This window comes from Vanacampus margaritifer, chromosome 10 (genome assembly GCF_051991255.1).
Source record: "Vanacampus margaritifer isolate UIUO_Vmar chromosome 10, RoL_Vmar_1.0, whole genome shotgun sequence".
NCBI lineage: Eukaryota > Metazoa > Chordata > Actinopteri > Syngnathiformes > Syngnathidae > Vanacampus > Vanacampus margaritifer.
In genome coordinates, this window is record NC_135441.1 from 23,828,569 (window position 1) to 23,843,574 (window position 15,006).

At 38.9% G+C, this 15,006-nt stretch overlaps 1 protein-coding gene and 1 long non-coding RNA gene across 3 annotated transcripts; one reads left to right on the top strand and one right to left on the bottom strand.

Moving 5' to 3' along the window:
- Positions 1 to 337: 337 nt before the first annotated feature.
- LOC144059361 (LON peptidase N-terminal domain and RING finger protein 3-like) lies at positions 338 to 12,669 on the top strand. Of its 2 annotated transcripts, none has more exons than XM_077578394.1 (12): positions 338 to 1,101; positions 4,916 to 5,034; positions 5,125 to 5,247; positions 5,360 to 5,473; positions 6,379 to 6,568; positions 6,660 to 6,738; positions 6,826 to 6,940; positions 7,798 to 7,919; positions 9,299 to 9,457; positions 9,557 to 9,719; positions 9,796 to 9,945; positions 10,015 to 12,669. In XM_077578394.1, exons 1-12 carry the CDS (start codon positions 426 to 428, stop codon positions 10,195 to 10,197), a joined length of 2,193 nt encoding a protein of 730 aa, XP_077434520.1. In that variant the 5' UTR covers positions 338 to 425; the 3' UTR covers positions 10,198 to 12,669. The 2 variants fall into 2 exon arrangements, with proteins under 2 accessions (XP_077434520.1, XP_077434521.1); XM_077578395.1 differs by having other exon boundaries at positions 6,663 to 6,738.
- On the bottom strand, positions 917 to 14,193 carry LOC144059364 (uncharacterized). The gene is made up of 3 exons (XR_013295642.1): positions 13,828 to 14,193; positions 6,360 to 6,486; positions 917 to 1,070 (listed from the first exon to the last, which is right to left on the bottom strand). It is a non-coding gene; the product is annotated as an uncharacterized LOC144059364 (long non-coding RNA).
- Positions 14,194 to 15,006: the final 813 nt, after the last annotated feature.

The following is a 15,006-nucleotide window of genomic DNA, read 5'->3' on the forward strand; positions in this document are numbered from 1 at the left end:
TTGAAAGGAGGCGGCTATTTGGAAGGATGACGTCCTGGTTTATTAGGTAAGACGCCGAAATGAGAGTCATGAAACTTGTGACGCAAAAATACACATCTATATCGCAGAAATGTAATGTAATGTTGGTTTATCGGAAGGCCTTGTAAGTTGTTAAATGTCTGACCCGTCCAATGAGTCGAGAATGCAGGTCAGAGCGGCTGCTGTCCCACAGTCACTCCCGTTCTGGAAGTGTTACATGGCCGATTGTTTTGTAACCGTTTTTGACCCGCTCGGCCAATGAGAACGTCTGACCGGCGTCACGTGACACAACTTTTACGTAACCGTTTTTTTTTTTCCTCCCCTCCCTTCTGTTGAATGAGACGCGTGGTCCGCGGAGTCCCTTCAGTGCTTCCTTCCCATGACATGAGCGGGGATGCTCCACGCGTATGAGCACCGCCATCGAACCCTTGGCCGCCATGGGGACAACAGACAGCGAAAGTATGCTGCAGCTCGCCGCGGAAGCTTTCCGGGCGAAAAACTTCGACCTGGCCGCGGATATTTACGAGTGCCAGCTCGCGGCTCTCGGGGACGCAGAGAGCCGGCAGGAGCTGACCGTGAGGCGGGCGGACGCGCTCGCGTTCGGGGGGAAATTCGCCGAAGCTTTTGTGGCGTATCGGCAAGCCGCGGAGATGGACAGACTGACACCCGCGCACCTGGCCAACCTCGTCGACTACCTGACCTCCATCACCAGGCTGGACAGCGGGGGTGAGCGGGCAGAGGACGCTGCGGCGGCGGCCACAGGTTGCGGGTGCGAGGACTTCTCGTGCCGGATCTGTCTGAGCTCCCTGTTCGAACCCGTCACTTTGGCGTGCGGGCACTGCTTCTGTAAAAAGTGTCTGGAGAGGGATAAGAAAGAGAAGGAGGTGGTGTGTAAGGAATGCCGGCTGAGCTCCGGAGTGGCCGGCCACAGCTACCGGGTCAACGTGGTCCTCAGCAACCTGCTGGCCAAATGGTTCCCGAGGGTGTACCGGGCCGGACAGCTGCGGCGGGAGGGCAACGGACTCTATTCGGAGAAGAAGGTGGAAGCGGCTCTGGAGAAATACAACCAAGCAATCTTGATATGTAAGTCAGGCGGCTTGTTTTTTTTCCTACCACATTGTGTACTACGGCTGATCGATTTTGACAAATAATCGAATCACTTTGTTTTGCGACTGCAATTTCATATGCGATTATTCTTACTTCTTGCCATGCATTTTTTTTTAACAAACAGTAAATTAATCTGTATGATGAAAAACAATGTCAGCAAATTGACTATCAAATTAATCGATAAATATTTTGATAATTGATTAATCATTTTGAGACCCTGTTTAATATATTGTCCAAATGATCATAACTTCAGGCTCTCTCTAGTAAATATTCACATATTTCTGTTGGAAAACAACGATCAACATTTATGCGCTGTCAAAATGAATCGACAAATAATCAATTATCAAATAATCGACAACTTTTTAAATAATCAAGTTATTGTTTGGAGCCATTTTTTAAAATATAAAATTGTCCAAATCATCTAATTTCAGCATATCAACAGTAATTGTTCACTGATTTCAGTAGTCCTTCATGAAAGAAGACCAATTATCATCTGTCTTCAATCAAAATAAGACATTTGCAAACATCTGTTTTTAATTTGGAAAAACAATGACCGAATCAGTTATAGTACAACAATAATTTTTTCAATCACTATACGGTACATGAAGTACAAAATAAACACCAATCATTGGTTAATAAACAGTAATCAAGGGGAAAAAATGCTTTCATAATACACTTTAATGCAAAATTTAAATGAATCTGATTAATCAATTCTAAAAAATATTTGCTAGTTACACCACTACATTTTTGCCCAAATTCTGACATGTTACCAAAAAACAGTAACCAAATATTAACTCATTCACTGCCATAAATTCATTACAAAAAAAAAGATGAATAAAAATTAGGGGCAAGAGGCGATTAATTTTTTAAATTGTAATTAATTGCATGACCTCACTAGTTAACTCGCGATTAATCACAAATTTCATATCTGTTCTAAATGTACAATAAAAAAATTCTAGGTTTTCATACTCTTGTAAACAAAAGTGGGAAAAATGTTAAACTAATAGAAATAGTTCAAATACATTTTTGACGTTTATAGCCGTCAATGGCAGGGAATGAGATAATACATTTTTGCATTTCCTGCACTATCAATTTGAAATAATGTCCTCTTATTTTTAAAGAAAAAATATATATTTGACAATTAGACTATTAAAGTTGCCTAATCATTATTTGTAGCCCCAGATTTATTACATACCACATAAATGTTTTGATAGTCTTAAAGGCAAATGAACTACAATAAAATGAAAGACAAATGATTTATTCATCCAATTCAACTTGTTGGCTAAACACTTTGACTTGTAAGCGTTCACTATGACAACCTCACAAAATTCTACCGCGCATCGCGTCTCCACGTGTTGGATAACAATCTTCTTCATGTTGGCTGGGCCAGTGGGCCAAACATTGCGTAAGCGCGTCACCGCCCCCTTGGCTCACTCGTTGTGTAATGGGAGAATGACACAAATGTAGGTCAAGGGTATTATTGCAGGTCAGCACGAGGAATGCGCAGTAGGCCAAGTTGCGTTCCAAAACGGGCCGCCAGAACTGCAAGATTAGAGGAAACCTTGTCCTGGCTTTCGGTCATCAGGATTGGCGTCGGTTCATTTAGTGTTCACAAAACTTTATTATTCATTTGGTACCTTTTGCCATCCAGTGGGATATTATTTATTTGTTTTGCCTGTCACTAGACGTCGCTGGAAAAACAGTAGCAATGGGCAAAGTGTCGATACCAAGTATCAGTATCGGGCCGATATCAGGTTTTATTTTAAGGTATCAGACTATCAGTACTCACGATGTTGGCCGATATCAGGAACTTGATTTGGGAAGAATAGAAAATTGCCATTTCTATCTGTTTCCGTTTTGCAGCAATTAGCATTAGAATAGCTAAGTTTCATCACTATTCACAAATCTGTTTAGAACTGTGGGTAAATTAACTTTTTTTCAACATGGTTGATCTCTTATACTCTGCTGCCATCTGCTGGCCGTTTTTGTAATAACTACCATTTCCTCAACCTTTCTCTGCAGTTAAGAGGTTGCATCAAAGCCTTCAGTGTGCTCTAGAATAAAAAAACGAAAACATTTAAAATAGAACATATTTATACGTTTTTGGGAGCAAATGAGCTAATTTCATGCAAAAATTTTAGATTGGGATATATAGGTCTTTCTTTAAAATTATCTGTAATTTTTTTTTTTTGGGTGGGGGGTTGATTTAATGTATCAAAAGTACTAGTGGTATCAGTACTTGGTATCAGTATCGGTGATTTCTGAAGAGTTGAGTAGTCATACTGGTTGGTAGTGGTCAGAAAAAAAATGGCATCGAACATTCTTAATATCTGTATCGACTCGATACGGGTACTCATGAAATATGCCGATACCATCCATTGATACCTAATAGTTCATGCTGACCAATCGCGGCTCACCTTGTGAATGTCACATATGCAAACTCAGAAAACAGGTGAGCCGTGATTGCTTGTTACCTGAGCAATTGTGATGTCATTTTTCAGTCAACAGGAAGTGAATGGATGGATGGATCAGAACATCATTTATGTTATTTGTTTTTCTGGCTTCTTTTTCTTCCCATTTTCAATCGATTTCAAAAGGAGCCATATTTGATGGTTATGCGCCAACAACTCTTTAGGCTAAATGTGACATTTGCATAAGTTTGAGTAGTTATGAAACATCGAATGTGGGTGACCTTGATAGTGCCGCATGGTTTTGTAAGGCGGCCGTTTTGTAATATGGCACCTCATCCATCTCAAATACAAATTTGTTCACGTAAAACCCACAACGTACATAACTCTCCTCTAGATCCACTTTCATATTACACATTATATTATATTGTTGCCGTTTTATTGTGAGATGACTCGCCTTTTTCATGTAACATGGTAGAAAATACAAATAGAGTAATTTAAAAGATAATTGCATTTGAGATCAAAGTTACAGTTGCAATCATTTTATCAGTAACAAATAGTCCAAGTATTAGTAAGAAAATGGATTCTCTTTGTATTAACTTTGTATTTTCATACATTTTGCCAGACTTTCGAGATGCCCTTTTATTGAATACAAAAGCAATTATGAAGAAAATATTAATCACAATTAATTTGGTAATAATTGAAATCACAATTAGGACAATCATTTGTTTTTTGGTACAAGAAAATGTTTTAACATGTTAAAAAATATTAATACATTTCTTTGAAACACTATAATTATGCAAGTTCCTTTTGGACTAAAACAAGATTTATTAAATTAGTCACTTTAAAAAAAAAAGAAGAAAAAAAAAGTGCAAATATACATTTAAACAACTCAAAATTAGTATTAATAATCTTTTATTTTTCTTTATGATTTTGCCGATTTTCTAATTGTGGAGTAGGGCTACGCAATTAATCGAAATTCAATTACAATTTCAATATGTATATAATATAATAATATATTTTAATATCGTCCTCCTGCACAGTGCACATGCTGCACTCCAACTTCAAGTTTTTGCCTAAATAAATAAATAATATTATATAATTATAAATTCAGTTTAGTCCAAAAACAACTTCTATAATTATAGTTTTTCTATTTTTTTTTTTATTGGTCTTAATATTTTTAAATGCCTAAACATTTTCTTGTTTTGTACCAAAAAAATCAATAATCTTTTGAATAATCGTGGTTTCAATTATTGCCCAAATAATTGTGATTATTATTGTTTCCTTAATGGAGCAGCTCTATCGTGGCGTGTGTGTGTGGAATTTCGATCAATTGCACAGCCCTAAATAAAATTGTCTTTTTTTGTGTGTGTACTTTTCAGCCCCCACGGACCACATACTGTTCAGTAACCGCTCCCAGATCCACTCCAGTCTCAAACACTACGAAAAGGCTCTGCGAGACGCCGAGATGGCCTGCAGACTCATGCCTCTGTGGTCCAAGGTACGACCGAATAATAATAATTTTTTTGGTTGATCTTTTCATGAATTGATTCCCGATTCAATTTCTTCCATGACTTCCTCATGCGTCCAGGGTCATGTTCGTAAGGCCCAAGCTCTGGTGTCACTGGGCCGGACTGAAGAAGCGCTGAGGGAATACCTTTTATGTCTTTCCATCGAGCCTGACTGCCGACTGGCCAGGAATGAAGCTAACAAGGTAATTTGTTTAATTTCAAATCAATTCATAGCTTGCTTGATTTAACTTATTAAAAGTCGCAAATGAGTGTTTCGAGAATATAAATGGCATCATCTGATTTTGTTTTGCTCAGCTACTTGGTGACCTTTTGGCTCCCGTGACGGACCAGGTGCCTGAACACATCTCGGACTTCCCCAACATTCTGTCCTCTAGAGGTCGCATGAAGAATCGCATCGGCCAATCGCAGGTAAGAGAAGAGAGCGCTCGGGTTTAGTGGCTGGCGGGAATCCGGCGCGGCGTGCGGCGTATGTCTGGACGGAGGCGGGTTAGACCCGATGTTGGTAATTTCGCAGATGAGTGATCACCCAATCATGGCCAATCAAAGTGGCTCCTTGAATTCTGAATCAGAATAGCTTTATTGTTTTTGGTGCAACTGAATTGAATTGGAGTTCCAATGTGTGGAAATGGTAAATAACAAACCAACACAAAAACACCTATTATAAAATAGGCAAAATTATATCAGAATGCGGTAGTAGTATTATTTAGATTTCATTGTGTGAATGTAAAATCTTTAAACTCATTCACTCCAAGCCTTTTTCACTGAAGCAATCCCAGTCGCTCCCGGCAGTTTTGTTGGACTTTGACTGATTTTTGCAAGGCCCACAGAAAAACCCATAAAAACATGGAAGCTACCAAAAGAACGATTAGAGTCTCTTCTTTCATCAGGAAAAAAAGTATATTGTATCTGTTTCCGTTTTGTAGCAATTAGCATTAGAATATAGCAAAATTTCATCATTATTCACACATCTATTTAGAATTGCGAGTAAATGTGCTTTTTTTTCAACATGGCCCTGGTTGATCTCTTGTACTCTGCTGCCACCTGCTGGCCGTTTTTGTAATAGCTACCATTTCCTCAACCGCTCTCTGCAGTTGAGAGGCTGCATCAAAGCCACCCCCCCCCCCAAAAAAAATCCCATAAAACGTATAAATACGTCGTTGGGACACTTAAAACGTTGAAAATAGAACGTATAAATACGTTTTTGGCAGCAAATGAGTTAGCGGCGAAAAGTGAACCGCCGACATTTGATTTCCTGTCTACGAATACGGAGTCCATAGTGTAATCATTCTCTCACCCTTGTCGCTCTCTTTCAGCTCCTCGGTCCTGTCACGCTGTCATCGGAGTCGAGTGTGGATCCCGGCGCCCCTGCCGATAGTAGTGAGGTCAAAGTTCAGGAGGACGGAAAGATGGACCGTTGTCTTCTACACAAACGGAAGCGAAAGATCGCAAAGGATGAGTACGGACCAGACGGGACGGGCGATGCTAAAAAAAGATTGAAGTCTGGTGAGCGCGCACACTCGTATCATCAATATGCTAATAACGCGCCACAAAAATTGAAGTACTAAAATTTATGTCTTAATTTTTTGGGGGTCAGCAGAGGCGAACCATCTGCTAAATTCTGCAGTTGGCGACCTTTTGGACCCAACAGATCTGGAATGTTCTCTTTGCATGAGGTGAGGTCCTCGACACATCCCGGGGCCACTTGCGATTGGTTACATTAGAATATGCTAACGTTCCCTTTTTGGCACATTTGTACCCAGGCTACTCTACGAGCCGGTGACGACGCCTTGCGGTCATACTTTCTGTCTCCAGTGTCTCAAGAGATGTCTGGACCACAACCCAAAGTGTCCACTTTGCAAAGAAGAGTTGTCAGAAGTATGTGAGACTCCACTTTGCTCTCATTAACTGCCATTGACGGTTATAGACGTCAAAAATTCATTTGAACAATTTCTATTAGTTTAATTTTTTTTCCCACTTTTGTTAACAAGAGTATGTAACCCTAGATTTTTTTTTATTGTACATTTAGAACAGATATAAAATTTGAGATTAACTCATTCGCTGCCATTGACGGATATAGACGTAAAAAATTTATTAAAACTATTTCTATTTAACATTTTTCCCCCCATTTTTGTTAACAAGAGTATGAAAACCTAGAAAAAAATTTGGGGGTACATTTAGAACCGATGTAAAATTTGTGATTAATCGTGAGTTAACTAGTGAAGTCCTGCGATTAATTAAGATTACACATTTTAATTGTCTGATGCCCCTAATTTTTAATAATATTTTCTTAAAAAAAAAAAAAAGATTATATATATATTAAAAAAAATACAATTTACTAATAACTGACTTGCTAGCAGAGAATCCTTGTTGAATTCCCTTTCCAACAATACCTGTTCTGTGAAGATTGATTCAGTAATTGCAAAGGGTTCAAAGGAAGGCAGCCACGCCCCTTTTTCTTTTTAACCAAAAATGTCCATTTCGGCGGTCCGTAGCTCCCAAACCCTTTTTCCGATTGACCTCAAAATTCAGATTTAGTGTTGCGCCATCGCTATCAACAAGTCCACCAAGTTTCATTCAAATCGGTTAAACCCATCGGGTGATCTGGCATGGAACGACCCGACCCTAACTGCCAGTTACAACACAGCCGCGTCAGTCAAAAGACTTAACAAAGATGAAGTCAGCACATCACAAACCTTCTCACTCTCACTGAAACTGTCTCCATCCTTCCACAGTACCTCGTCCAAAGACAATACTGCAAGACCACATTAATGGAAAACCTCATAGCGAGGTATCTTCCGTCTGAGCTCATGGAGAGACAGAAAATTCACAACGAGGAGATGGCTGAGCTTTCCAAGTAAGTTTGACAACGTCTTCTTCATTGGCCTTTCCTTTCAAGTCTTATCTTCACATGTCCAATTATGGCGCGCTAACCAGTTATGAGATCCCTCAGGGACAACTATTTATGAATACGTCCCTTTTGCCCTGGCCACGCCCTTGCTGTTGGACTTACATAACCCGCGCTGCAGTTTGACCTACTGCCCCACTGTAGCTCGCCTGTCGATCTGACACACTAACCTCTTAAGTACACCAAGTGTCGAGTATCGCCAGCCACAGGCCGAAGCTAACAAAAATCTATTTATACTCAATAACCTTATCTCTTGTTATATAGGTCTTATGTTAACCGTTATTTTTTTTTTGCCTAAGGCCATTTTGTTTGTAATCATAAATCAAAGTTACTATTGTATTCAATATCAAGTGCTAAACAAACATATTTGACCAATATCAGATTTTATGGTTTATGTTACAAATGCCCTAATTTTACAGCATTGGTGGGGAAAAGAACGTTTTTAGCTTTTAGTTCAAATGAACTGAAATCTGTAAAGCACATTATTATTTCTCGATGAGTTTTTTTTTTAGTTGCGCTCCTGAAGACAACAAGTTTCATTGTATTTTTAAAAAAATTATTATTTCGTTTTGGCTTTTGTTTTAAAAATTCAGTTAGTTTTAATTAATTTTAGAGCAGTTTTATTTTTACAAATATGCTTTATTTATTTTAAATAGTTTGTGTGTGTTTTTTCTGGCACATCAAGTTTAAGATAATATACTGTATTACACTGTTATGTAAAAAAGTAAAAGTAAAATTTTCAAAAAATTACATTTAAAATAAACTAAATAAAAAAAAAAATATATATATATATATATATATATATATATATATATATATATATATATATATATATATATATAAAATAAAAAAATAAAATGAATTAAGGACATTTTTGCTCTAGTTAAAGTTAGTTTTATGAACGTAAAATGTAGTTAGTTAGTTATTGTTTTTTAGTTGCACCCTCATTTTTATTTTTTTGCTAACAATTTTTTATTTTCATTTTTAGTATGGATGTTTGATACTTTTTCAGACTGATATCAGCATGAGTACTCAATCCTCGAGTAATCACCGAGACCAAGTACAGATACCACCAGTGCTGTTAATACATAACATTTTCACACACAAAAAGCATTTTTCTTTAAAATGATGTGAAATTTATGGCAACGTTCCATTCTTCTCATTTCTCATTGTAAAACAGCCACAAGTTGCGAGTTCCGATACCTTGAAATTACTCAGCCACCCCCAATATATTTAATACAGACTAAACGACAGACTTTTGTGTAGCCCGACTAAATAGTTCCCACATATGACGACGCAATCTAACGCATCTTTGCTCCTCTTTTCAGCCTGAACAAAAACTTGCCTATATTTGTGTGCACCATGGCCTTCCCCACCGTGCCGTGTCCCCTGCACATCTTCGAGCCCTGCTACCGACTGATGATCCGCCGATGCATGGAGACGGGAACCAACTGCTTTGGCATGTGTCTGGGGGATGACCTCAAAGGGTGGGTGCGACAGAAACACGCCCCCACACAACCCCCCCCCCCCCCCCCACGTGGCTATCCAGAGAATGTCATATTCTCTATCTTCTCCTCCTTTTCTAGATTCGCAGACTACGGATGCCTGTTGGACATTCGCGACGTGACGTTCTTCTCCGACGGGCGCTCGGTCGTGGACACCATCGGCAGGCGGAGGTTTAAAGTCATCCAGCACAGCGAGAGGGACGGATACAACACGGCCGACATTGAGTACCTGGAGGATGTCAAGGTCAATCTGCTGGCTGAGTTTTTTATTTTTTTATTTTTGTGAAGGACTCGGAATGAACGGATGAATTCCTTTGCAGGTGGAAGGTTTGGCGGTGGGGGAGCTGCAGTCTTTACACGACACGGTGTACGACCAGGCTCTGGTTTGGGTCAACTCTTTGAAAACGGAGCAGAAGGAACGAATTGAAGGGCACTTTGGACCCATACCTGAGAAGGATTCCGAACTTCAGGTATGCAGGACGGACATTTTTAAGACGTTTCGCCCCCTAATCCTGGTGGTCTTGGCGCTTGTCTTTCAGGCCAGCCCGAATGGTCCATCGTGGTGTTGGTGGCTACTCGCCGTTCTTCCGTTAGAGGGCCGAGCCCAGCTGCCTTTCCTCGCCATCACGTCCCTGAAAGACCGCCTGAGCGGCATCCGCAAAGTTCTGCTCTTCATGTCCCGCAGCAGACATCGGGGACACGCCGTGGGCCAAAGGTCGTAGTCCCGCCCACAACTTGCCCCCGCCACCACCACCGACGAGCAGTTGACCTGTTGTTCTTCCTTTTGAGACTTTTGCGTTGATGTGACGGCACCTTCCATATTGTAGCACAATCCACGAAACACTCTCACGTTCTATTCAACTTCCATTCATCCGAGGGCTCATCACACCATGACAGCAATTCATCCTTGCAATCTAAAGACTTTTTTTTTTGGTCTAGATGTATATTTGACATGAAGCAAATGCGCACAACCTCTGACCTGACTCCTGTTGCGACCCAGAGGCACGGAAGTCGATGTTTGTCGGCCTTTCTGCATAGCGCTCCTCAGTCTTCATAGTTCTCCGCGCTTCTAATGTGAGGTCATACATAGAAAGGATTTTTTTTTTTTTTTTTTATAATATTTGACATTCTTCCTCAAGAGTGAGTTGCCTATCAAACAGCTTTAAAGTATTAAAAAAAAGACCCTAATATATGTATGTATGTACAGTGCTTAATAAATTTATTAGACTACCTGTCATAAAAAGGAGCAAACATTAGTAGCATTATGAAGTGCTTTAATGCGGACTTTTTCATTTTCAGTCAGCTCGCTATATTTTACAATTCTGAACAGAAAAAAATGGGTGGTGGTCCAGGGCTTCCCCGTAAAACTTGCCAAGTCTGGCGGTTAGGGGCGGATTTAGACTATTTTTGGGGGGGGGGGGGGCAGCAAAAGCCAAGGGTGATAAAGCACTGGGGGAAACCCTGTTTTACATTTGCAAAGCACTCGATGTATCTAAGTGTACTTATCAATTCTGTGAGAGACCAAACGTAAACTTTTTTTGTGTGTGTGTAAATCCACTCAAGGCAATCAAGTGAATTATGAGATATTTGAAACTTCACTTTAACAAAAAAAAAAACTAAAAAACATTAGTAACACATATAATGAAATGTGTGCTTTTTGCTACTATTTTTTTTTTATGTGTGGCATTTTGCTTTTTCTCCATTATTTATTTTTTCATTATTTATGCAAGCAGTGACTTTGTTTACATTTGTCGAAAGATGCTTATTTGGGATTAAATTCCTGGATTTAAAAAAAAAAAAGGAGAAAAAAAAAAAGAGGACGTTGCTGCTCCGGTGAAAACCAAGATTTCATTTGAACATTGATGTATGATTATTTAGGTCAGTATTGATTCTGTTTTATTTTGTACTTCCATCACAAATAATGAGAATAACTTCCATAAAATTATTTGTAATTATTTGGGCTGTAGCACAAATATATTTTGGAGAAAATTGTGATTGATTGTTGATATTTGACTCATTTTATAGTAGGACCGTAGCGAGCTTTGCCTTTAAAATAGTTTGATTCGGATTTTCTCTTCATTTCGATTGTGTCCGTGAAATCATTTCACAGGCTCTCGTGATGGCATATGCAATCGTACAGAGATGTCACATTTGATCAATTGCCTCATTTTGTATGTCACTAGCTACTTCTCTGATGTTTGATACAGTATTTGCCACTGCAACATTGTTGGGATCAGCCGGGGAAGAGAATCGAAGCTTCTATTGAAATCAACACAATTCTGCAAATACTGTATAATTATCGCGATGGGCCAAAAAGGGAAATGCTTTCAGTCCAATGTAATCACATTGTAAACATATTTGTGAACAGACATGTATTATACCCAATTATTATTTGAATAATATTTTAAGTTAACCATAGTTAGGGATGACTGAGAAAAAAAATAAGCCTAAAAGGTGAACCTTTGAAAACTGCAAAATGAACGATCTTCCATTGACATAAGCTTTAGTGCCTTAAGTTGGATTTCTTCCTCTTATGTAAAAACTGGAATGTGAAGAATTTGGGGTCCCTTCAAATACGTTATGTTCCTTTTTGACTAATTCCATGTCTTTTTAATTTTTAATACTTCCTTTTCTGAACACTGAATCAAATATTTTGTATTTGTATTAATGTTGATCATCTGGCATGTTGCAATAAAATTAGCACAAAAATTCCGAAACAGACAAAAATAAATCAGCTTCAATCAAGGAATCTTTTTGTTCGATGATGACAGTGACTCTGCTCTAAAAATACAACTCGTAACCAAATTAGGTGTTTCAAGTGCCGGGAAAAAAAAACACAAGTGGATAGTGACCAATAAGAAAAGTTTTAGGTTTCATGTTGAAATAAGCTAAGGAGATGCGTGTAGCTTTATTTTTCATATGTAAGTCGAATGAATATAAGCACATTTATAAAAGTAATAAATAATACTTCCATTGAAACTGGTTCAAAGAAGCTTCCTGCACAAAACCGTCAATGAAGCTTCTGGAGATGTCAGTTGAAACTTTTTGCTGCTTCCTTTTGTTTACCGTCAAAATAGATATTGCATTTGACTGTCAAGTAAACGGGATGCTGAAAGATTGTTGTCGCAGCGAAAGTCATACGAAATGTTCTTGTACTGTCAAACTGGCAATGTTGTAATAAAAGTCATCTTGAATTTGAGGTGGTTTACATTCAAACTACAAAGGAAGCTGGTGTAACGTCTGCATTTGTAATGGGAAGTTGAAAATGCAAGATGTTAACTGAAGTACAGAGAGAGCCTCATTGTTGGGGGGGGGGGGCATGTGACGTCCTCTCGCACAATCATCTTGCACAATGAGTGTGACGTTTCCTTTATTTGTGTTGTAAAAGGTTGGCCAGGCTTCCTAAACGGGAACAGATCATATTACTGCTTGCATCTTTAGTTTCCATCAATTATTGAAAACCTTCACTGTTGCCCACGCTAAGGAATAGAAGGAAGTTTTGAAACATTTTGAAATTAACTCATTCACTGCCATTGACGGTTATAGACGTCAAAAAATTATTTGAACTATTTCTATTAGTGTAACATTTTTTTTCCACTTTTGTTAACAAGAGTATGAAAACTTAGAATTGTATTTATTTATTGTACATTTAGAACAGATATCAAATTTATGATTAATCGTGAGTTAACTATTGAAGACTAGCAGATCGGAGAAAGGGAGGTCTGCGCCCCTGTGAGAGTAACCAGAGCATGGTGGCATGCAGACAACCAGTTTTCGCCTCAGTGTGTACAAACTTACATAATGTCATTTTAAAATATTCTCAATTTTAAGTCATCAAATTTCAAGGTGAATTTTTTTATTTTTTTGTATTGCTGTGAAATTTCAAAATTAATCAAATTTGACTAAGAACAGAAAACGGGATTTCCAATATTTTCCTAAGAAACGGAATAATCCAAAATCTGAGATTGAAATTAAGATAATGGGTCAAGGCTAACCCTTGAGTGATTAATTCCTAGATGTTTTGAGACTTTGTGCAGCTATTAAAAGGAACCCGTCAACTCCAAGGTCAACATCCTCAAATGGTCCAATCAATCCCTGTACCGAGCAATCGTGCATGATGGCATTTCACAGATGAGAAAATCAGGAATGGATCAAGTTACAAGCAAACACACAAATGCTGACAATGCTCTCACTCTTGTGCAGCTCAATTATAGCTGGACAGGAAGAGTTTATGCAAGCATGCTAAATGTAGGTCAGTCGTAGAGAGTGGGAGACCAAAACATTTTGAAAAAACATCCCCACGTGTCAGATGATTGGTGTCAAAGCCCCGCCCCCCGCTGTTGTCTCCTCACCTCTGGGTTTCCGATTCTTGCCAAGATTGTCGCTTATATAAGAAGTAAATGAGAAGGTCAGCACCTTAGCAGTCATCTCCATGGATACTTGGCGCACACGCGCACGTCGTCAATCATGACTGGTCCAGTTTGGAGTTGCCTGCGTGTGTGATGTTGCGTCGAGCAAAAGTAGGACAGCAACAGCAGCATTACCTAACTCACCCAGAAAAAAAAAAAAACACATCTGGGATGTTTTCACAGGAGTCCCTCATAACTTTTCTCGGCCATTGATCGCACCTCGAGTCCACTACAGAATATGCCAAGTCCAACAAACAAATCTATAAATACATAACATAATCGACAACTAACTCTCAATAACGTCAAAAGTCAGCTCACACGTAACTCAAAGCATCACTGAATTTAACATAAAAATTAAATACATTTGCTTTTAATCTGTTAATAACTTTTCAACCTTCTACGTAATCTTATATTTTAAGCATAATGTTTGATATGAAATGTATTCTCTATTAATAAAACTTACGTCTCACTTAACGTCAACACATTAGACTACTTCGCTACTGTATTTTAGTAGTGAAAAGTAACTGTAATTGCAACGAGTAAGCCCTGGATGCAGAGCGCAGTTCGAGGCGTGCCTCAACGTCAGGTGGACCTAAACGTTTGACTCCGCCCACATGGATTTTCAACCAGCCTTCTTTCTTTCTTGTAACTTAAACCTAAACCTACCACATTACTATTACAGCATGTTTTTAGCACAGTATTAAACAACCAAAACTAAAAACTGACCGAAACCTAAATACTAACCTTAACCGACCAGGGATGTGCTATCTGCTTCCGCCTCTTCCTCAAACGGTTTAGTTAGCTCCGCCCCGGCTGACTGAGGCTTGAGTGTTTGTAATTTTCGATGCTTCATAGTGTGTTAAAAAAAATAACTTTACGTCATCAAACAGCGCATCATTAAAGCTGCAAATTTCGTTTGAAATTATTATTATTTTTAAACCATTTTGAAAAATCCGTGAGAGGAGTCAAAAGTCCACCCGACGTTGAGGCACGCCTCGAAATGCACTCTGCATCCAGGGCTACTTGGAATCAACAGCCGAGAAGAGAAAAAAGTAAGGCAATACTGCCACCTAGTGCTACACACGCACTACAGCAGTAATAACATCTCTCCAGTTGACATTT

What these genes read in the sequence shown, in the direction of transcription:
- LOC144059361 (XM_077578394.1), top strand. Translation starts at nt 426, where the DNA reads ATGAGCACCGCCATCGAACCCTTGGCCGCCATGGGGACAACAGACAGC. An exon ending in GAATGTTCTCTTTGCATGAG is followed by an intron (nt 6,739 to 6,825) that starts GTGAGGTCCTCG and finishes ATTTGTACCCAG; the next exon opens with GCTACTCTACGAGCCGGTGA. An exon ending in CTGGGGGATGACCTCAAAGG is followed by an intron (nt 9,458 to 9,556) that starts GTGGGTGCGACA and finishes CTCCTTTTCTAG; the next exon opens with ATTCGCAGACTACGGATGCC.